Source organism: Sorex araneus, chromosome 8 (genome assembly GCF_027595985.1).
Source record: "Sorex araneus isolate mSorAra2 chromosome 8, mSorAra2.pri, whole genome shotgun sequence".
Classification (NCBI taxonomy): domain Eukaryota; kingdom Metazoa; phylum Chordata; class Mammalia; order Eulipotyphla; family Soricidae; genus Sorex; species Sorex araneus.
In genome coordinates, this window is record NC_073309.1 from 5578939 (window position 1) to 5600726 (window position 21788).

Sequence of the window (21788 nt, forward strand, 5' to 3'; positions counted from 1 at the left end):
CAAGCATACAGCATGGCCAACCATGTATGCAATGCATGTTTTCATCACAGGGGGGTAAGGAAAAGGACAGCTGTGTGGAAAACAGGTCTGTCCGGGGTGTGGGCAGTCCCTTTCCCATGAGGGACTCTGCTGATGTCCTTCACCTCCACCTCTGCCCTTTCTCCCTCTCCCCCACAGCCCCTCTGGTAACCACAATTAGCTGACAATCTAATCGTTTGCTTCTGTTTTATTTCATGCACTCACTTGTTTTATTTACTTATACACCGCATATGAGTGAAATCATGAGGTATTAGTTTTTCTTCATTTCCATGTCCCTTTACCCGTCCATCTGCTGGGGGGAACTCAAGTTTATTTCAGTTCTTGGCTCTACGGCAATGAACATAGATGTGAATTGTGTCCTCATAGTCTACGTAAATGCCCAGAAGTGAGAGAAAACTGGATCCTATGTTCTTGCTATTTTAAATGTTATGAGGAAGTTCTCTTTATGTTTGAACTTTGTAGAGCCTGGTGCATAGGATTCAAGCTTCCAACTTGAATCAAGTTGGATTCCCATCTCTCCTCCCAAACAGAAAAGGGTAAGTGATGGAATGGTTCAGTCTGTATTATAAATATACCTTCTTATTCCCTTGACAATGCCTTGATCAAAGCTAAGAGCATGTTCAAAAGAAGTGTACAGACAGGCTTATAAAAGAGTTTTCATCCAAAAGAATTCTATTAGTCTTTTCTATCTTATCATATGCAAAATAGTGTGGCAGACAATATTCTTGATCAAAGAATAAAGAGAAATCACTGCATTCCACTCCTCTTGCATGTTATTTGTGGGATCCACCCCCCACACCTTCCTTTCATTGTCTGCCTTTGAGTGCCAAGAATTTATACAAAGCTGTGATGACAGTGTAGATGGAATCTGGTATTCTTCCCCTCCCCCAATCTGCTACCATAGGTCCTCTTGTTGTTTTCATTTTGCAAAGAGTCCATAATGATCCAATTTTGAGAGGCTGCCTAACATTCAAGTCTGAGGGTATAGCAGGGTCTACTGGGTCATTTCCCTTCTGTTGAAGATGTAGCCTAGGGAGGGTGGGAAAGGGGGGGGTATACCGGGCATATCGGTGGTGGGGAATGTGCACTGGTGGAGGGATGGGTGTTTGATCATTGTGTGATTGTAACCCAAACATGAAAGCTTGTAACTATCTCACAGTGATTCAATAAAACTAAAAAAAAAGAAGATGAAGCCTGGTTCTGAATGTTCGCAGTGAACAGACAGGGCCATCATTCCCTCTGCCCACATTCGCTCAGCACCTACAATGAGTCAGAAGCAGTGCCGGGTTCTGCCATGGCACAGGGGTGCCCGCTTCTTTGGTCTTCTTTTTTTTTTTTTGGCTTTTTGGGTCATACCTGGCGATGCACAGGGGTTACTCCTGGCTCTGCACTCAGGAATTACCCCTGGCTGTGCTCAGGGGACCATATGGGATGCTGGGATTTGAACCTGGGTCAGCCGCATGCAAGGCAAATGCCCTACCTGCTGTGCTATCTCTCCAGCCCCACTCTTTGGTCTTCTTTGAGGTTAACTTCCAGTGGGTAGAATGTGTGGGACAAGAGGTATAGACATCTTTCCTGATGAGTTTACCTGACCCTAGGATCTCTACTTACAAATATAATGAATTCTTAGGAGTCACAAGTGAGAGAATTGGTGGTGGGTGGATCTCAGGGGCGTGCTGTCTGCTCTGCTGATGACAGGGGAAGTCACTGATTCTGGGGGCAAAGGCAGCAGGTCAAGGGCAGAGAGGAGATGAAGAGCGGGAGCAGCTCTTGTGGCAAGGACTAGAACTTGAGTGAGAACTAGAACTCAAGAGCTCTTGACTAGAACCACAGGAGTACCTGCCCCACGCCTTGTCCCCATCACCTCCCTCATGCCCCTACTCAAATATGCTCTTCTTTGGCCAGATCCTCCTCCTTTAACGTCAGTCCATCTCTCCAACCCTCGGTCCAGATCTCACTCACTGGTGGACAATGTGTCTGATTTCTGTATCTGAATACAAGTTTACCCAGCTGTCTAAAAGTAGACTTCATCTCTTGGGCTGGAGTGATAGCACAGCGGGTAGGGCGTTTGCCTTGCACGCGGCCAACCCGGGTTCGATTCCCAGCATCCCATATGGTCCCTTGAGCACCGTCAGGGGAAATTCCTGAGTGCAGAGCCAGGAGTGACCCCTGTGCATCGCCAGGTGTGACCCAAAAAGCAAAAATAAATAAATAAATAAATAAATAAATAAATAAATAAATAAATAAATAAAAGTAGACTTCATCTCTCTTTGACATAATTCGGTGTTTTTTTTTTCCCCAAATAAATCAGTACTAGCTTCTCCGTGGAGGTGACAACTCTCCAGATGGCTTTTGGTGGCTTTCCCACTGTGACAGCGCCAGCCCACCCCAGAGACTCAATATTTATGAAGCAGGTTTGTTGGCGAGTGGAGGAAAGAATGCTCACAAAGAGATCGCTGTGTGAGTGAAAGAAAGATTCCTGAGGGACGGTGGTATCTAATGTTTCAGACCACAGTTTGAGAGAGTTGAGTGAAGCACACCGAAGGGCTTTAAAGGTAGCCTCCGTTGCCGAGAAGCCTCCATGTCTGCAAAGCCTAACGATGAGCCTCTAACATTAAATTCCTCCCTTCAGCTCACTGGGTAGACTGAGGGCGTAGTAGCAGCACCCTAAGTCTCATCCAAATCTCTCCGTTCTAACACGTGCGACAAGCCTGGAAATCTACTCCACCCAGAGTCTCCGGGAAAGCCCTCACAGCTCACCTGCTCTGGTTTACATCCACCGCCCGGACCGACCAACTTTCCATCTCCTCTGACTCAGAGTGGGAGGAGGGTGGCATGACGGGACGTACTAGACAACTTCACTCTGCTGTCCCCGACCACACAGTGCTGGGGTGTGCAAACATGGAAATAGCGGCTCTGGGACACCGCGGAATCCCTCGGGAGCTGTGAGCAGAGCCACAGAACTAGAGAAACAGCCGCAAGTCCTCAGCCCCACGTGGGTGAGCCACAAACCCGCTGAAAGCCAGTGTGGGCTGGGCGGGCCACCTGGCTCCCCGCTCTGTGGACATGCCCAAGGCCATGGCCAATGGCTTCAGGATCACAGATGATCAGGCTATAAACCGGTATCCTCCCCAAGTGTCGGCCAGTCTAGAGACTGATGTCCCTCCCTCCGACCTCCCTGTCCGTCCACTCTCCCCACACCCCCCAGGACTGTCCCGATCCCCGAGTGGAGCATGTCCTCACTCAGGCCTCTTAACAACGCATCCGACGTGATCCCAGCATTACTCTCAGGCCTGGCACAATCGGCCTCCCCAGGCTGACATCCCCGTTTCCTAGGCTGGCGCAGGAGGGCGCCTGTACAAATGTCATCTGTCTCCTTGCCCGGCCTCACTGTCCAGCCTTCCCCGCTCTCCCTCCAGGTGCCCTGGTGCCCATCCCCATGATTAGGTCACCCTCAAACCGCACTAGACACTTTCCTGGACTCCCCCAGCTTTGATGTGTGTACACACGCGTGTGTCCCCCTCCCTCCCCTACCGCACAGAGGGGGCGACAACAGGGCAGTTGAGACGATTAAGTGAGATGAGACATGGCCCAGTCAGCGCCTCGCTAGCCACACCCGCTGTCTCCTGCCGGTTGGTGTTTTTATCGCCAGGCCTCGGCTGTCCCTTGGGAGAGCCAAGAGCAAGGGCCAGCGGGCTGCTCCTCCGGGCAGACATTTTACCTTTTCACTTCCTGCACGTAGTCTGCGTTCCGGTCGAAGAGGTGGGTCACGGAGTCTTTGATCGCCTCGTGCTTGAACGTCGAAGCTGTTCCAAACACGGTCACGTTGGGGATGGTGGAACACAGCTGAGCCACCGCTTGGCCCTGGGAGGGAGACACAGCAGGTTAAGTCCCACGGGAGAGCCCGTCTCACTGGGCACAGACCTGGGCTCCGTGCTTGCCCCCGCTGGCCCTCCTAGGGCCGGACTAGGTGGGGCTGCGGGGGGCTGAGCTGGGAAGGTGCTCAGCCCATCCCTGGACTTCACCTGCCGAGAATTAGTGGCGCCCTCCTAGTAGCGTCACCCCGTAGTAACAATGCAAAGTATCTCCCGACATATAGAAAATGTCCCCTGGAGGATTAGGCCTGGCCTGGCTGAGGAGCACCAGCTGGGGAGCCCCGGGTCCCGAGACTTAACTGTGGTCACTGGATCGCTTGAGTCTCGGGTTCCTTGTTTGTCCGCTGACACTAATGTGCCAACCCCAGAGGGCTCGAGGGGCGTGTTTTATCCTGGATCCCCCCCAGAAGCAGACTCTGAGGCTAGGGCTCGTGTTTAAGTCCTGCCCCTGGAGTGTGATCTCAGGGTACAGCAGGGTATGACGGCAGAAAAGGGGGCAGCTGGGAAAGGGTGTTCAAGTCCCAATGCACCGTGAGCCACGGAAGCGGAACCCTTTGAGAGCCCCCGTGAGCCAGAGTAGAATACGCTCCAGGCTAGCCCACACGAGGGCTGAGGAAGCCGGAGACTTTATCCAATGTCCAGTGGGACCCGGCTGAGGGTGCTCCCTCAGGAGCATCTTTCGCACCTGTCTAGTTATCCTGGGTGCCAAACATGCTCCCCTCTCCCGGGGATGCCCTCACAAACTACCTTCAGTACACGGGGCTGAGCTCGGAGGGGGTCTGCCACGAGGAGATTCAGCAAGGCCACATGCAACACGGGCCAGGCGCGTGGTACATAACACAGTGCTCACAGGGTCACCGAGCCCAGTCACCTGTACCCTTTAGAGGCACTAGGTCCAGGGACAAGACACCCAGGCAGACGGAAGAACAGACCAGGCCGGGGTATTTAAATAGCCAACGGTCCAGAAGAAAGCACAGCGAGGTTAGGAATGGGCGAGTCTTCCACTTCCTTTCCCAACGGGGCCGGAAATTAAAAGCCAAGGAACGTAATGCCGTGATCTTGGGATTTGGAAATATTCCAGGATACACTAATTTTCTGGTGGTTGAGACTCATTTGAAAACTGAGTACTAGCTCTTTTCCAGCTTGCATCTGCCACCTCAAGGCAGATGCTACCAAGGGACATTATTCCACCGAAGTCATCTGGGAGCTTGATTTCGGCCTGAAGTTTTATTTACACGTTTTGTGTGTGATCCCCATGGGCTTGGCCATCACCATACGGAAATGCTCCCCTCCCCCAGCACCGGCAAATAAAGGCAACCCAGAGTGGGAGGATGTCGGCGTCGGTCGGCCCTCTAACCCCCCCCCCCACACTCTTGGTTGTTCTGTGCAGATAGGAAAGGGAGGGCATTCCGAAAGGTCAAGGTGACCCGGTTCCTAGGAGCAGATCTGAGATTCCAAGCAGGGTCTCCTGACGTCCGGTGACTATCCCCTGCTACTATGACGTGTTCTCTGCTTCTGTTGACATTTGGAGCTAAGCAGACGTGTAAGCTCCCACCTAAAATAGACGTGGCACCGACACGCTCCCCTGGAGGTCAACGCTTCCGAAGCTGAGACGTCAGCTCTGGTTTTCACTTCTAAGAATATCACTGGTATTTGTTCAATGTTTCATCCCTGATTCGGGAGAACAAAGGGAAGACTCTTCCTCGTGGGTGTAAACATCAGCAACCGATGTGCAGTCCTCTGTCTCACATGGCCTCGACAGGCTCGCTCCTACGGGAGGGGCTGGGACTCACTCTGTCAGCGCGGGGTCATGAAGCAGGACCAATCCCAGCGTCCGTCGAGTCCTTCCTGCCCTCTCTCTGTCCCCAAGCTAACCTGACATCCGTCCCCTCGGTTATGTTTCAAGTGCCTGTGGGTGGTAGCCATTCTCTGCCGTGGGCACTGGGGTATCTGCGGGGCTAGCACCCTGCGATCCCTGCTCAGGCCCCCAGACTCCCAGACTTTGTACCCAACCTCCATCCCGGGTCTGTCTCCACCTGGTTACCCAAAACAACACCTCAAATGCAAGATCCAGACGTGGCTCATGTCTACCTCCCGAGGCCTCCCGCTGTGGCCCTGGATTTGTGTGCTTGGGCTGTTCTAGGGATAACTGGGAGGCTGACACTTCTAGACACCCGGAATCAGGGTGTGAGCAGGGCTGGTGCCTTCTGAGGGCCAGAAAGACAGTCTCATCGAGGCCCCCCACCCCTTGTCCCGCACTCAGCCTTCTCCTCCTGGCATGGCATCAGCCTGTCATCCCTCTGTGCCTGTCCGCGTCCCACTGCCTCCCCCGTGGGGGCTGCTCTAACGCCCCCCCGCCTTCACCTCAGCTACTTCACCTTCCACTGAGGGCATGTTCTGGGGTTCTGGTAATTACAACCTCAGTGTATGGATTTGAGGGGGTCACAGTTGAACCCTTGACACCCTTTTTACTGCGTCTCCTGCCTCAGTAAACAGATCTGTGCCATCGCCCACTGCGAACGCCAGGACGAGGGGTCAGCAGGACTGCTCCCACATCCAGTTGGTCAGCAAGCGGCGTCTCCACACAGCACTCTCGGGGCTGCCACTCCCAGGTCTGGGTGCTCGTCCCTCTGAGGGCGACTCTCAGTGCCCACCTGGCAGCTCTGTGTGGTCACTCTTGTTCAAAGCTTCCCAGTGGCTCTCACGGAACCAAGAGCGCCCTTATCCCACTGGTCACCCCCCACACACACACACACAGGGCAGGACCCCACCAGCCTCGTCACCGTGACTTCCTGTCGCCACGCCCTTAGCAGACGTGTCACCATCCAACGGCCTGGCATGTGCCATGATCCCGCGGCCCCTGAAGTCTCCTGATGGCGCCTCCCGGAGCTATTCCTGAGTGGGCAGGGGGAGGTGCCAGCGCTCCGGCCTGGGACTTTCGCATGGAAGCCTCATCCCCCACACGCCTCCTCCCTGCCCTGCGCCTGCGTCCTTTCTCCTCAGGCCACAGCCGCTCCCTGAAGAAGCCCCTCTCCTGAAGCCAGAGAGACAGGACAGGGCTACGGCCTCGGACGCAGCCGACCCTGGTCCCCGGCACCACGTGTGGCTCCTGAGCATAGCCGAGAGGCCACGAGTGATCCCTGAGCATAGCCGCAGTGGCCCAAACTTTCCCTCCCCGCCGCCCCCCTAATAAAGTCCCTCTTCCAGAAGCCTCCCTGCCCGCCCGCATCCACACAGTGCCTCGCTTCCTCCTGTTCCACCACAGACCTGTCCTCTCACGCAGGGGCCACTGCTGCTCACTGCAGCCCCAGGGGAACTTCGATGAGCTCTAGCAGGACCTAGAACCTTCCAGGACAGAAAGTGGACAAGATAGACATTCTCCATGGCCTTGGTCCCACAGGGCTTTGGACCCCAGGGCCCAGGCCAGCCCCTGACAGGCTGGCAAAGTGCAGGAAGTGGATGGGAGGCGAAGGAGAAGGGGGGGACAATGGGAGGCGCACCTCAGCGTCTGTGAGAGGGGGAGGGTAATGGGAAACTGACTTCCCCATCTGCAGATTTCTGACTCCTCTGGTATTATAAGGACTGGAGCGATAGCACAGCGGGTAGGGCATTTTCCTTGCACACGGCCAACCTGGGTTCTATTCCTCCATCCCTCTTGGAGAGCCCGGCAAGCTACCAAGAGTTTCCCGCCCGCACAGAAGATCCTGGCAAGCTACCCGTGGTGTATTTGATATGCCAAAAACAGTAACAAGTCTCACAATGGAGACGTTACTGGTGCCTGCTCGAGCAAATCAGTGAACAACGGGATGACAGTGCTATAGTGCTATTATTATAAGTGGGAATAAAGTCCTTAATAAATTACCCAGTCTCTAATCCGTTTCTATTTAGGGTTGGGGTGGCGGGGGGGGGGCTGCATGGACATTAGTTTGTGCTATGGGGTCGCTTTCAGCAGTCCTGAGGAACCATATGCAGAGCCGGGAATCAGGATTGAACCAGGGTCAGCTGCGTGGTACCATCTCCCCAGGTCCCTCCCTTCTAGATGAAAGAGAAAGATACGGTAGTGAACTAAAATCACACAGGATGCTGGGTTACTTACACACTGACACTGATAGAATATGTGAGTGTGCTGAAATGAGATATGTAACCAATATGTGGTTATAACTAGACTATGCAATTGGCATTTGGTATTAGTAAAGTGTCTGCATAATCAATATTATCTGGCAAACAGGCAGCACCCTGGCTACCTTACAGAGTGGGCCGGGCGGTGGGAATGGTCCTAGCAGTGTGGTGCCCAGTGCGCTGTTACCCATTACTCCGTGTCACTCCGCAGTGTCTTGGGGCGGGACGCTCATCTCCCGGCTCCCTCTCCTGCCTCTGTTCACTCGCGGAGGCGGTGTGTGGGCCCCGCAAGCTGCTGGGTGGTTTTCTAAAGTAAACAAGGCTCAGCGCTCGGGATTTAAGCGGAGAAGCGCTTCCTTCCCATTTATCGGAAATCTGCTGGCTGTCTCCGCAGCTCCCGGGTGAGTTCAAACACAGCCTCTCGTTTACCCTCGGCCCGCTCCGTCCCCAGAGACGCAATCAACATTTCTGGAATACGAAATGATTTCCGAACAGAAAACAGGTTTTATGGTTTACCTGCGGGCCCAGCAAATGAAACAGATCGGACGGGCCCTTCTCTGATTCACGTGGATGCACTTGTTTCTTACTGATTTCCTGATCCCTCTGAGTAAGGGCTATGCTTAGGGCCACCCCCCCCGGGGGGGCACAGCTAAGCCAGCAGCAGCTGCCTCTGTCCCCACAGAGGGGAGATGTCGCTAAAGCCTCTCTTTCTACCTGAACTCATGAGAGAAACAGAAATGTTTCCCTTTCCCTTCTCTGCCCAGAAACGGGTTCAAAGAAGAGCAGGGACTTATTTATTGTCCCCCCAGGAGTCGAGGCCAGGCCCCACACTTGCAGTCCACGGCCCTGTCTTAAGTCTAGGAGAGGCCGGGAGCCTTGACCTCATGCACGAAGCCCTCCTGGCTCCCCTCCAGACAGTGCTGGTCCGCAGGGACCGAACAGATTCGACCTTCCTGATCCCGAGGGCGACTGCGGTTCCCTCAGGCCAAGCCCAGACAGTGGGAAATCAGGGGCAGCCCCTGCCAGGGAGCTGCGTGGGGTCCTGCACCTGCCTGTGCTAGGAAAGCCAGGGGCAGGAGATCCATGACGTCTCACACACACACATACACACGAATGCACACATACATGCACACATGCACGTATGCACACACAAACATGCATACACAAACACATGCATGCACACACATAAGCATGCACACACATAACCCGCACACAAATGCACATATGCACATACACACAAACATACACACGCATGCATGTATGCATGCATACACATAAGCAACACACGTGTGCACTCACAAATATGCACACATATGTATGCACACATGTGCTCACACATATGCATACACACATGCACATGTATACACACATGCACGCATACAAATACACACAAACACATACTCATACACAAGAAGCTTAGCTCTTGTGGATTCAGCTAAACGGCCCTGAAATTAGAAGCCTGGTTGAGAGTTTGGTCACTCCCGAGGGGAATTCCTGGAGAGATGATCATGCCCTGCCCTGAGAGGCAGCACGAAGCCACCAGGGCCAGAGAGATAGTACAGGGCGAAGGTGCTGGCCTTGCACGTGGCCGGCCAGTCTGCCCCTTGGAACTGTGTAAGATGCCCCAGCACTGCCGGTGTGGCCCGCCTCGCCCAACGGAACCAGGTTCCCTCTCCTCCACAGCAGCGGGGAGGGCACGGCCTGTGTGCGGTCAGAGACGGGCACTGGTGAGCAGAACGAGCTGTGGCGTACGGGTGGGGACCCGGGGGTGCTTCTTGCCCTGCCCTGCGTCTGTCACCCTGCGGTGGCTTCTCAGAGGACAGTGGGGACACCCACTCCGGCATCCAGGGCGGGGTTCCGAGCAGGCTCTCAGATGCAGACGCTGGCGCGTCCCTGCCCGACGGCTCTCTTGACCCAGCTGTTGCGTGGGGAGGAAATTCACATAGCGCCCGGTGGGGCGGGGAACATTCTGGACCCCCAGACCCTGCCTGCAGGGAGGAAAGGCAGCCCACGGCCCCGGCTAGGCGCCACCGAGCATGCACCCAGGAACGCGTGTGCTGAGAGCCTGGGACCCGTGGCTCAGCTCCCCGGGGACACGCACGCCGGGTTCCCATGTGGGCCGCCCACGGAGAACACCAACAGCATGAAGCTCGAGGCCCAGTGGGGGCGGGGGAAGGAGGGCGAGAAGGAGGCCGAGGGGGCCAGGCCGGAGACCCCCATTGCCCAGGAGGGGAGAGTGGGAAGGCGGGCGCTCAGCCCAGGACCGATAACGATGCTTCTCTGGGTGACGCATCGTGCTCCGGAGATGATGAAGGGCAGAATCAGAGCTGGGGGTTCGCTGAGAGCCAAGGGGAGAACGTGACCACCGGTGGCCCCCATGGCGCTGGGGCATGGAGGCCCCGGGCCCCGGCTAAGCCTCTGGGTTCCCCGCTCACGGCTGGAGCACACAGTGGGGCTTCCCGGCTCCGTCGTGCTGAGCTCATCAGGTCACTGCAGGGGCACACAGCTGAGAAGCTGGGTGGGGGTCCAGGGCGCCTGCAGGGCGGGGTGGCCATGCCCGTGTGCCAGCCCGAGTTTTGTGCCTTTGGAAGCTGGCGCGCTTCTGCTCGTGCCACTCCCAGGCACTGCAGCGCGTTCATGAGACCTCGTCCAGCTGGTGAGAGAACTGAGGCTCCGGGCAGCAGAGACAGGACCAGAACCTGCACTGCCCAGTCTGACCCACCAGCCCTAACCCCAGCCAGGCTGCGGGTGGCCGGGTGCAAGAAGGGGGCTTCCTCTTCCTGCTAGTGCGTGCTCTCAAGCTGCAGGCTAGACACACACACACACACACACACACACACGTGTGCAAACACATGCACATGCATGCACACGCATGCACACAGGCTGCTGCCCTCCCAGACATCATGCGTCCAGCAGGACAATAGGCTCTGAAGGGCTGGAAGATGCCGGAAGTCCCCTGCTTCTCCTGCCCCGGGCGCCAGAAGGCAAAGCACTGGACACGGGAGCGACGGGGTGATGGGTTCAGATTCGGGCACCCCGACCCTAAGGCCAAGGCCAATAGCACGGTGAGTACCCAGAGGCTTCAGGGCAAGACAAGCCTGGACAGGTCTCAGGGTCTCCCGTTGGATTCAGCCCTGGGACCCTCACTTCCTGCTGAGCCCAGGACCCTGTCTGGAAAGTGGGGTGGAGGGGGTCCGAAGGCAGAGGGGGGAAATGAGGTCAGTATGCCTCAGAGGAGGTAGCGGGTGATGTGATTGGCCAAAGCAGGGCTCACTGAGTGGGTTCACTTGCACGCTCTTGAAATCACCTCTTCCAGGAAGCCTTCCTGGAGCGCCCCCCAGAGTGTTAAGACCCTTGCACTGCCCAAGGCCTACACACAATGCTACTCTACTACCTTCCACACTGTGGGGTTCTTCCTCTCTACTCTCCCTCCCCTCCCTCCCCTCTTTCCTCTCATCTCCTCCTCCTTCTCCTCTTCCTCTTCCTCTTCTCTTCCTTCTTGTCTCCTTCCTTTGCCTCCACTTCCTCCTCTTCCTGGGACAGGCTTCTGGGCCTCCTCAGTACACTGGGCGGGGCTGTCCTGGCCCCCCCCCACCAGACCTACAAATGGCCGAGGCCCAGGCTAGGAAGCTGGGTCCCCTCCCTCCTGAGTGATGTCACGAGTGAGCAGAGAAGCTAATGCTGTCCTCCCAGACAACTCCGCGTGGCTCGGCTTCCCTTCCCCGTCCCGCCCTGATCGTGATTCTGCGGTGCTACGAGCACCCTCCCCATCTATCTGGCCCTAGGAAGCACGGCCCATGAGAAACAGACTTGGTGTCCCGGCACTCTTATTAGTATTCCTCTGCTGCTACCGCGTGGGTCCCGCGCTGTGGATCCGCGCCTCTCCAGCCTGGCCCTCTCCTGTCCCTTCGCCTCTTCCCTCTGGCAGACGCAACCGCGCCCAGCGAACGGTGACGGCAGGGCGGAAATCCTCTTATATGGCATTAAACGGGGCATGCAACCAGGTCCCTCTGCGTGAATATCAGCAGTTCTAGACCTGTCTGTGTTGCCAGCTGACTTGGGCGTGACCTGAGTTTGGCACGGCTCACTCCGATGACTCAGAGAAGCACACAGTGCCCGGATGCAGGGACGTGACGCTACTGCCCAAGCCGCAGCTGGCAACGACTCGAAGCCTCTACACAGCCAGTGACCTCGCTCTTCTTCGGTCACGCCACTTAATATTAGGACTCCTCAGTGGCCTGACCTCTTTGCACCAAGACACAGGAGAAGGATTGCTCCTGTCCAGTAACCAGCTGCCCTTGTAAGGCCATCGCTTCTATTTCCATTTCCGCTTCTTGGGTTCCCAGTGTGGCAGGCGAACCTGTGTTCAACAGCTCATTTCTGTGGCACCTGGTGGACAGGCAGGCAGGTCCACCCTCTGCCACACCAAATGCCAAGTGTACGATGAGTCTGTTACTACCCAGGTCTGGGGGTGCGTTGCTTGGAGGGTACTAGGACAATCCAACTCAAGGAACATGTGTCTGTACGTCAGCACTTAGAGGGGTTCGATTTGACAAGTGTCTCTCTCCCTACACACAGACTCCCGTGGCTGAGAGCCACTACACAGGCCACAGTCAACTGAAACGCTAGAGGTAACCAACTCGCAGCTCCACAGTTTCCTGTCTGTCTTTTCGCTCCCAAAAACTCCTGCCAAGAACAAAGCCATTATTTCCCTAAGCAGCAAACACACTGAATACGGCAGTCATCCCTCCGGAGAGGGAGGGAAGGAGATGCCAAGCTTCCCTTTCAGAAGGGAGGATACCAATCTTTCTGAAGGTCCTTTTTTACATCTTATTATTCAGACAACACAGACTCACTCCCATTGTTAAAAACAGAATTTGGAAAAGAAACAAAACTATAGAAATGTCAACTATCCATCATGGCCCAGCAATAAACACTCTACATCATTCAGCTCATTCTGGTCCACGAGTGTCCCAGTATGTCTTTATCCATGCTTGGCTATCCACAGAATTGAATTCACCCTGGAGATGCCACTGGGTGCATCTCCCAGTTGCTGTTTTGTTTTTCTTCTTGAGCTTATACAGCGAGCATTCCGGGAGTGTGTCATGAAAAGTCTTTAACGTCAACATGCTGAATGGCGGGGGGATATTCTGTTGTGTGGATCTAATTCCTTCCAACCAGCCCCCATCTTCCCAGGATGATGCTAGGCTATCTGAAGCTATATTTCAAGGATCAGTCCATCGATCTTGGAGGACAACTTGCAGAAGTCAGACTCCGAATCTATTTTATCTGCTGCTATATATTTTGTATCCAGCACAATTGGAGACCAAGTCTAGATGTTCGAGGTAGAAACTGCCTATCTTTGTGACCAGCTGGTTATTTCTTTAAAAGGGACCACCGGTCGTCAGGGTTGCAACCCTTCTGGTGCGAGTTTAGGAGGTCAGACGCTTAGTAAGGTTTTAAAGAGAATATTGGGGAGGCAGTGCAGGACCTCCAGCCTGCTCCACAGCGTGCTAGAGACAGCTGTCTGTGGAATCCATTCCGGTATTCCGGAAAGTCCCACACAGTGGCTTGCTTCACGGTCTACAAGCTCTTTGAAACAGTGTACCTGTCTCTGCCATAGTTCACATCCTGATACTGCTACGGTTGTTCATTAATTTCACAGACTTGACCTATCCGCCACTTGTAATTCTGAACCTCATTCCGTTACACAGATGCTCACTGCCTGGAACAGGGGAAGTTCATTCATTTAACCAGATCAAGCCACTCCCTCCCTCCCTAACTCTGTTAGGGGCTGGAAGCACAGAACTCCCCTCGACTCACCCAGCTCAGCATGGTCTATCCACAGATATGGAGGTACATATCTGGGGGATGGATGGATGGATGGATGGGTGGGTGGATGGATGGGTGGGTGGATGGATGGATGGATGGATGGGTGAATGGATGGGTGGATGAATGGGTGGATGGATGAATGGGTGGATGGGTGGGTGAGTGGGTGGGTGGATGGATGGATGGGTGGATGGATGGATGGGTGGATAGATGGATGGATGGGTGGGTGGGTGGATGGATGGGTGGGTGGGTGGGTGGATGGGTGGGTGGGTGGGTGGATGGATGGATGGGTGGTTGGGTGGATAGATGGGTGGATGGATGGATGGATGGGTGGGTGGGTGGGTAGGTGGGTGGGTGGATGGATGGATGGATGGATGGGTGGATGGATGGATGGATGGATGGGTGGATGGATGGATGGATGGATGGGTGGATGGATGGATGGATGGATGGGTGGATGGATGGGTGGGTGGATGGATGGATGGGTGGATGGGTGGATGGATGGGTGGATGGATGGGTAGATGGATGGGTGAACACCCTGACACTTCCAAGAGGACTAAGTAGCTCTGTTGTGCCACTGTGAATAGTGGAAGGAGTGGGCAGTGGGCAGCTTCCCTCTCTAGGGAGCAGATCCCCGGAGACAGGTGTGCCCGAGGCCACTGCCCGAATCCTGCCAAGGAGCTGCCGTGTGGGGCGTCCCTGGCTCTGCAGCTCTGGGTTCCGTATACGGCCGCCCCCCACCCCAGTTAGAACCTTAGGACACAAGGAGCATCGTAACTGAGATGCTCCAACAGCCGAGTGGCTCTCGGGCTTGATCCCAGGCCACAGTGCTCCAAGATCACAAGGACCACGTAGGGCGGGCGCCCGCATTGCCCCCACACCCACAGACAGGAAACAATGAGGCCGTCCAGGGCTGGGGAGGCCTGGCCGCGCCCCACACTTCACAGACCGGGGGCTCGTCTGGAAGCGCGTGAGGGGAAGCAGAGGCCGCAGCTGGGCTGCACACCAGCAGGGGAATCTCCGCGTTTCCAGCTCAGGCGTTTACTGGACGGTGCAGTCTGAGCATCGCTGTCCACTGCATGACAGAGTGTGTGTGTGTGTGGGGGTGCCACAAGGCCAGGAATAGGGGCTGCCCTTGAGCCAGAGCTCAGGCTGGATCCAGGGCTGACCCTGGACGTTGCTCCCTGGACAAGAGCTGCCAACGTGGCTGAGAAGACAGGAGTGGCCTGGATCGCCGTCAGGGCGGCTCCCCCTTGTGTCTGGGCTCCTCCGCGGGGCCCTCTGACGCTCAGCCAACGACTCTTCCAGGGCAGAGCGGGGTGGGGGAGGGGCTGGCGGCAGCTTTTTAGGTTTCCATGAGTGCTGCCATGTCACGTCACTCGGGAGGGGACGGGCACCAGACACTGGTGTGGGCTGGGCCAATGGAGCAGTGTAGGGGGCGGGGAGGGGACAGAGGCGCAGAGCGACAAGTAGTAAGTCACCAAGGACACTGGCTTGGCGTCGCCTCCCACCGTGAGTGCTGCTGGTGGCCGCCCACGTGCAGGGCACACACAGGCCAGGGTGAGTCCGGCACTGCGGTCCTGCCATCCAGGGGCATGAGAAGCCCAGGAGCTCGCCTGGGAGCTGGGCTCGGACCCACTGCCCACCCAGGGGGCCCACCCTCTGCCTTCCTTCACCTCTCCTGAGGGAGCTGGGGAAGGGCCCAGCAGTCACCGGGGTAAGGTGACAGAAGCTTCTCTTATCCCCTGGGGCAGACGTCCCGTCCAACTGGCAGTGAGAGTACACAGACTGGACACTTGCCCAGCATGCGGCTGACCCAGGCTCCATCCCTGGCACCCCGTTTGATCCCTCAAGCCCCACCATGAGTGACCCGAGTGCAGAGCCAGGAGTAAGGCGGAGCACAGTTGAGTGTGTCCCCCCCCCCCCGCCCCAAAATCAAAATCAATCAATCAACTTCAGTGGGGAGGGGACAGGACAGTGAGAGACCAGGTGCTGCTATAGGCTCCGCCCCCAACACAAGCCCCGCCCCCAGCCTACCGTCCACGGTACACGGAAGAGGGGTGCATAGAGGGTCTCTGCCATACCCCAGCGGCTCCAGCCCCGGGAACTGGCATCCGGAAAGATGCCCAGGTGGGGAGTCAGAGAGAAACGCTGAATGGGCCGTGATCAACCTGCGTGTGCACAGAGTGGGGGACTCTGAGTGGCTGAGCAGAGTGAGGAGGGCTGTAGCCAGGGAGGAGGACCCGCAGCAGCCCAGCCACCCGGGAGAGGAATGCTGGGGCCACCGGTGGGCCAGCCCGAGACACAGCAGGGAGAGGTGGGCAGCAAGGACCAAGGCCCATGTCCCGAGCCTCGAGGCAGAAGCCTGCCCCACCCTCGCCCCCATGCCAGCTCCAGGCCTGTCCATTTACCTGCCAACCCGTCAGGTCAGAGGCAGAAGCCCTCTCACGACCCCGGTTCCATTCACTACCCCCACCCCAACTCAGCTCCAGACTTTAAGCCCACTGACCACCCGCTCTCTTGGGTGGCCCTTGAGGGCACAGGGAGTTGGCTGCGGGGGTGACCGGCTTTGTACACCAGCCAGAGCGTGTTCTCTGCAGAGTTCCCCCGAGCTGGGTTCCGGGAGGTTGGGGACAGAGAGGGGTGAGGACGGAGGCAGGGGGCGAATGGCAGAGCCTGGGAGAACGTGCCCAGGGGAAGAGCTGACGGTGAGTCCTGGCTTGTGACTTGGCTGTGTAGGAGCCGGTGCTTTTCGGCATCACCGGTGCTTTGGTCACCCACAAGACAGTCTCCTCTAGTGATCTGGCAGCTACGGTGATGACTTCGGCTGAAACAAGCTCTCTGAGAAGTCCACGTCCTCCCTTCCCTCCCCTCGGAGGGCTCCCACGCGCCCTGCAGGGCCACACAGCAGGATGTGACACGAGGGCTGGCTGCCCCTCTGGGGTGCCCCCCAGCACGCGGGGAGATCTAACATGGGGGAGTCTCACCATGGCCCCCCCTGCAGCCCCTTCCTCCCTCCCTTCTTCCCTTCCTCCCTCCCGTGCCTTCTCCGTTGAAAGGATCCACAGACACAAGGCAACCCCCCCCCAACCCAATGAAGGGGCTCTCGTGACCGAGTCTCAGCCTTTCTACCCTGTGTGCGGAACAAAGCGTTAAGTCCTGTTTCCCTGCTCCTCTGGCGCTCTCTGATCAGACAAGAGGGCGACGCAGGTACCAGGACTCTGAAAACCGGCAAGCCAGGGGCAGACAGCAGCGCGAAGAATCAGGGGCAGAATCATGGCGCGTGTTAACGAGGCTGTGCAGAAACAGAGGCTGAACGCCCCGGCAGCCCATCCAAAGGCTGAACGCCCCCGGCAGCCCATGCTAGGCATAGCAGCCCGGCCCTGCCTTCTGACCTGGGCGCCCGCTAGCTGCTGATTCCATTTGCTTATCCTCAAAAAGAAATTGCAAGTCCATTTTCAACCCAGTTCTAAAGCTCTGATTGGGGCCCGCACCCCTCAGATCACCCGGGGGTGCTGGTGTCAGCGAAATGCGACGTCTTCAAAGAAGGGGCAAAGCGGGGTCGGCACCTGGGCTCTGCCTGCGTTGGGTCATGTGACTTCCCTCTCCTCTATGAGCCTTTCCCTCCACACTGGCGTTTCTGTCGCCAGCTCCAAGTAATCTCCCCTCAGGGGTGCCTTGCCTTGGTCACCAGCCCTGCAGAGTGCCCCACACAGCGGCCCGGGGTGAGGCTGTGCATGTCTGGGGCAGGCCATTATCCCACCCCTCCCCACCTCTACATAAATCAGGCAGACATCTCGGTGCCCTTAAAACTGCATCCTGCGCAGTAACTCAATTTAGGAGGCCATCTGCTAACTAAGGGGAATTGTCTTTGCTATTGTACCAGCATCCTGATGGGAAATGCGTGCCCGGACCTCAAGATCTTGGCTCTTTAAGATGACAATACCTGGAATCAGAGAGATCATGCTGGGGCTTGATCCCCAGGACCACGGAAGGTTCCCCCAGCAGCAGCAGGAGTGACCCCTGAGCACCTCTGCGTATGATTCCTGAAACCCCCCAAATAAAGATTAAGTAAATAAAATGGCAATAGTCCATGCTGGGTAGAGCTGGAACAGCTACCGATTAAACAAAGGAATGAATTACTTGGGTCTTCACAACTTCTAGAAGGCTCCGTGCAAAGGGAATTTGGCATCAGCTTGGTTAGGTGATGAATCGTAGCTGGGCTTCTTGCTGCTTCTGTTCCCTTCCACCCCCGCTGAACCCTCCACGGCGATCAGATCTCTTCTGGTCGCTGCTAGAACCAATCACCCCAGTGCTGGGCAGATTTATTATAGTTCCAGACAATGAAAATACAAAATGGGTTTTACCAGGCTGAGGCCCAGGCACGGGCAGGGGAAGAATCTATTTCCTTCCAGAATCTACTCGCCGACAGGGGCTACATCATCCAAGCCAGCAGTGAATTTACTTCTGGCCTGTTTGGTCCCCGCTTTCAGCAAACACGCTTGTGATGACGTTGATAATTTCAACGGATCTCTCCTCAAGGGCCTTGCCTTAGTCTCAGCCACCATGTGAGTGCCATACTCACAGGGGTCAGGGGTTAGGAGGTGGGTGTTCATGGGAGGCCTTTATCCTGCCTGGCAAACAGCGTGCAGCCCAAGCTGGTCTTCTCAGCCTTGCCCAGAGTGACGGGAACCCTTCCATGCCTCCCCAGGACAACACCTCAAATGTATCAAAACTACTCTACCAGGGCCTTCCCTCTACCAAGAGATTGGGGACCCATTGTCTTCCTGGGATGCACCTAGTTACACCTGGGAGTACTTGCTGGTCTTTTCATTTGGGACGGTGGGATGAATCAGGCCCGCACGGGATGCCTTGGTTTGTGTAAAATGGTACTAACCCACTTAGGGGAGTGTTCACAGACACGGATTGCACTGGGCTGAAAGTTTTTCCTCTGACGGTAACCTTGCTCTGTCTGAATGCTGGATGCCACCGATCAGATCTTAGCTGGGGGAGGCTGGTCACGGAGACACGGTTCTCTGACACCTGGGCACTCAAGCCACAGCACATCCCGGTAGATTCACTGTCTCTAAAGTTTGCTCGGCCGTGTGCCATCTGACTCCATTACGGGGACACTCTAAGAAAAAACTCCAGGAGGCAGAGAGATAGCCCGAGATTGCACTGGGTTCACCAGGGTCAACCCTTATAACCCCATATGGCCCCCTGGGCACCTTCTGTGCCCAGACCTCTGAGCTGAGAGCCAGGAGTAAGCCCCGGGCATGAAACTGTGGCACATACTCTAACTACTTGGCTGAGGATGTCCACATTATCCCAGTATGCTCTATAGGAGAAAGACCAGAGGAACGTCAGAAACCTCCTCAGGGGCCTCCCCAGTAACTGGTTTGTTTCCACTAGATGAACCCCACACAGATTGATGGGTCTCACCTGGCTGGTCTCTCTCACTAGTAGGAAGCTCAGAGCCAAGACTGCTGCCAGCTTCCACCAACCTCAGGTCACCCAATCCGGCAGAACATGCACTAGTTCTGTCCTCCCGGTCCTTCCCCGTCTCTCTCCTTCGTTTCATCTTCCTTCTTATTCTTGGAGCAACTGGAAGCTCAGAATGGTAAAAACTTCTACTTCCTGAGATTATTTCCCCCCCTTTTTTTTTATTTTGAGATGCATGCCCTTCACCTACTTAATCTTCGTTCCAGAAATAAAAATTATTTTACAAATGAAAGAAAAATACCAACCAATGCCCGTGGCTGGCACAAAGCTCTCAGCAGAACCGGGTGCGGCCCCACTGTAAAGACTGGTGTTTCGTTGATGACATGAAATCAAGTCTCCAACACTTTACATGCCGTGCACACTCCACAGAGATCATAAATGTCAACATTCTAAATGACTTGCTTGCTGCTAGCAGATTCAGTGGCACTGAAATCCATTTCTTTTCTAAGGAATGTTTAACTTTTATTATATCTTTACTCATGGTCAAAAGACATCAGCAAATTTGCTAAAGGGATTAAAGATATTCTTCTTAAGGCATTCCTTAAGTTTCATGCCTTTGCCTTCCTATATTTGTGTGTGAGCTAGTCTTCTTGAAAAGGGAAAAAAGAGCAATGTGCTTTATACACTCAGGTTTTAACAGTCGTAGAATACTAGGGTGAAACAATGTCAGTGCAAGCAGAACTTCCTGTCAGACAGCTTCAAGAGGGACCCCACCAGAGAGACCGTTTCTGAGTCCCTGCAACCACAGAATCACGAGGGACCTCCCCATTCGTTTATTCCTGAGTTCATCAAACCATCTGAACATACGGTGTATCCAACAAACATTGGTTGGACTCGTGATAACACATCTTATGTTCGGAAAGGCAATAGTCCGACCCCAGCAAACCCTAACAGGACTGTGACGTTGCCAAGGAGTAGGCAGGTGATCCAAACCTAACATCAGGCACAGCAACCGAGGAGGATATTTCTGCCATCTCTGAACACCAGAGCAGAATTTCCATCCCCATCATTTCCCCCGTTGTCACAGACACACCCGATGGACGACATCTGCAGAGGTGACCACTCTGGTGGGCCTACTCCCAGTTAGGTGCAGTTCCCAGCGAGGTAACACCAGCTCCATCTCCCTCCCTCCCACTGAAGAAAATAGGTCAGAATATCAGTGAGTCTGGAGGTCACCGATATTGGGGCCATCTCTAGCCCATGGCCCTGATGGCCAAAGCTCACCATCCGCCATTTCTGTGGCCCAGATGAGAAGTGCCACGTGACCGAGGCATCTCCCAACACGACCCTGAGATGCCAAGCCCGAAAGTGCCTCTCCAGGGATCCCCCCTCTGAGACCCCCGATGCCCTAACCATGCCATGGGGGAGAGCTTTCCAAGCTTCGGGGACACACATGCATCCAAGCTGGGCTCTGCCATCCAGGCCAGCTCCACCGGAAGCACAGACATCACCCCTGCCCACGGGCACGGTTCTCGCAGGTGTCCTGGGTACCAGTTATGGAGGAAGAGGCCTCCCGAGGAGGCGACTTACCACGCCGCCGCCCGCCGAGTGCACCAGCACGGACATCCCTTCCCGGAGGTTGGCCACTTCAAAGAGCATCATGTAGGCCGTGACGAAGTTCATGGGGAAGGCGGCGGCCTCGGGGAAGCTCATGTCGTCCGGGATCTTGTAGACGAACTCCACGGGGGTGCAGACCACCTCGGCCCAGGCGTTGTAATTGACAAATGCCATGACTCGGTCCCCGATCTGGGCATAGAGATACGTGGGGTCAGTGGCGTCTTTGCCCTCGTCCCTGGGGGGGTTTCTATAGACTCTTAAGACTCTGACGACAATGGTGACGAGTGCGGCTTGAGTTTAGCCATCACGCCACCTCAAAGACAGCCCTCGGACCCGCCTCCCCTCCCCTGCCTCGCAGTTTCAAGGCACTGGAGGTGCTCGGAGGCACATTCATGAAAGCGTTCCAGGGCCACAAAAGTCAGGTTGGACCTCTCTCTCTGGGGCACAAGGTGCCTTAGAAGAGCTCTCTTTTGTTTATTTGTTTTTGATTTGGGGACCATATATAGTGGTGTTCTGGAGTTACTTCTCACTCTGCACTCAGGAATTATTCCTGGTAGTGCAGGGGGACCATATGGGAAGCTGGGGATCGAACCCAGGGCAGCCACATGTAAAGCCAGCATCCTACCCGCTGTGCCATCTCTCAGGGCCTGGCCATCTCTCTTCGTGAGCATAATGCATACAACGCTCATCCCATCACATCCTGTGGCATACTCAAGGCGGAAGGTATTTTTACTGACTCCGCCTGGCAGCTAATTGCTCTGTCTCAGAGCTGAAGAAAACATCGCTATGAGTCAGGTTAAAGGGGCAGAGCTGGAGTAAAATCGATGCTCCTTTGTCTTCTGCCGCCCCAGATGGATTCCCTGCCAGGCT

General features: G+C 55.6%; 1 protein-coding gene across 1 annotated transcript in view; it reads right to left on the bottom strand.

Annotated features, from left to right (window-relative positions):
• VAT1L (vesicle amine transport 1 like) overlaps positions 1-21788 on the bottom strand; it is a 91733-nt gene that overhangs the window by 44584 nt on the left and 25361 nt on the right. Inside the window, exons 3-4 of the mRNA XM_004600511.2 lie at positions 20892-21107; positions 3761-3903 (exon numbers count right to left, since the gene is read on the bottom strand). Coding sequence (XP_004600568.1) covers positions 3761-3903; positions 20892-21107 — 359 coding nt within the window. The remainder of the gene's footprint in view (positions 1-3760; positions 3904-20891; positions 21108-21788) is intronic.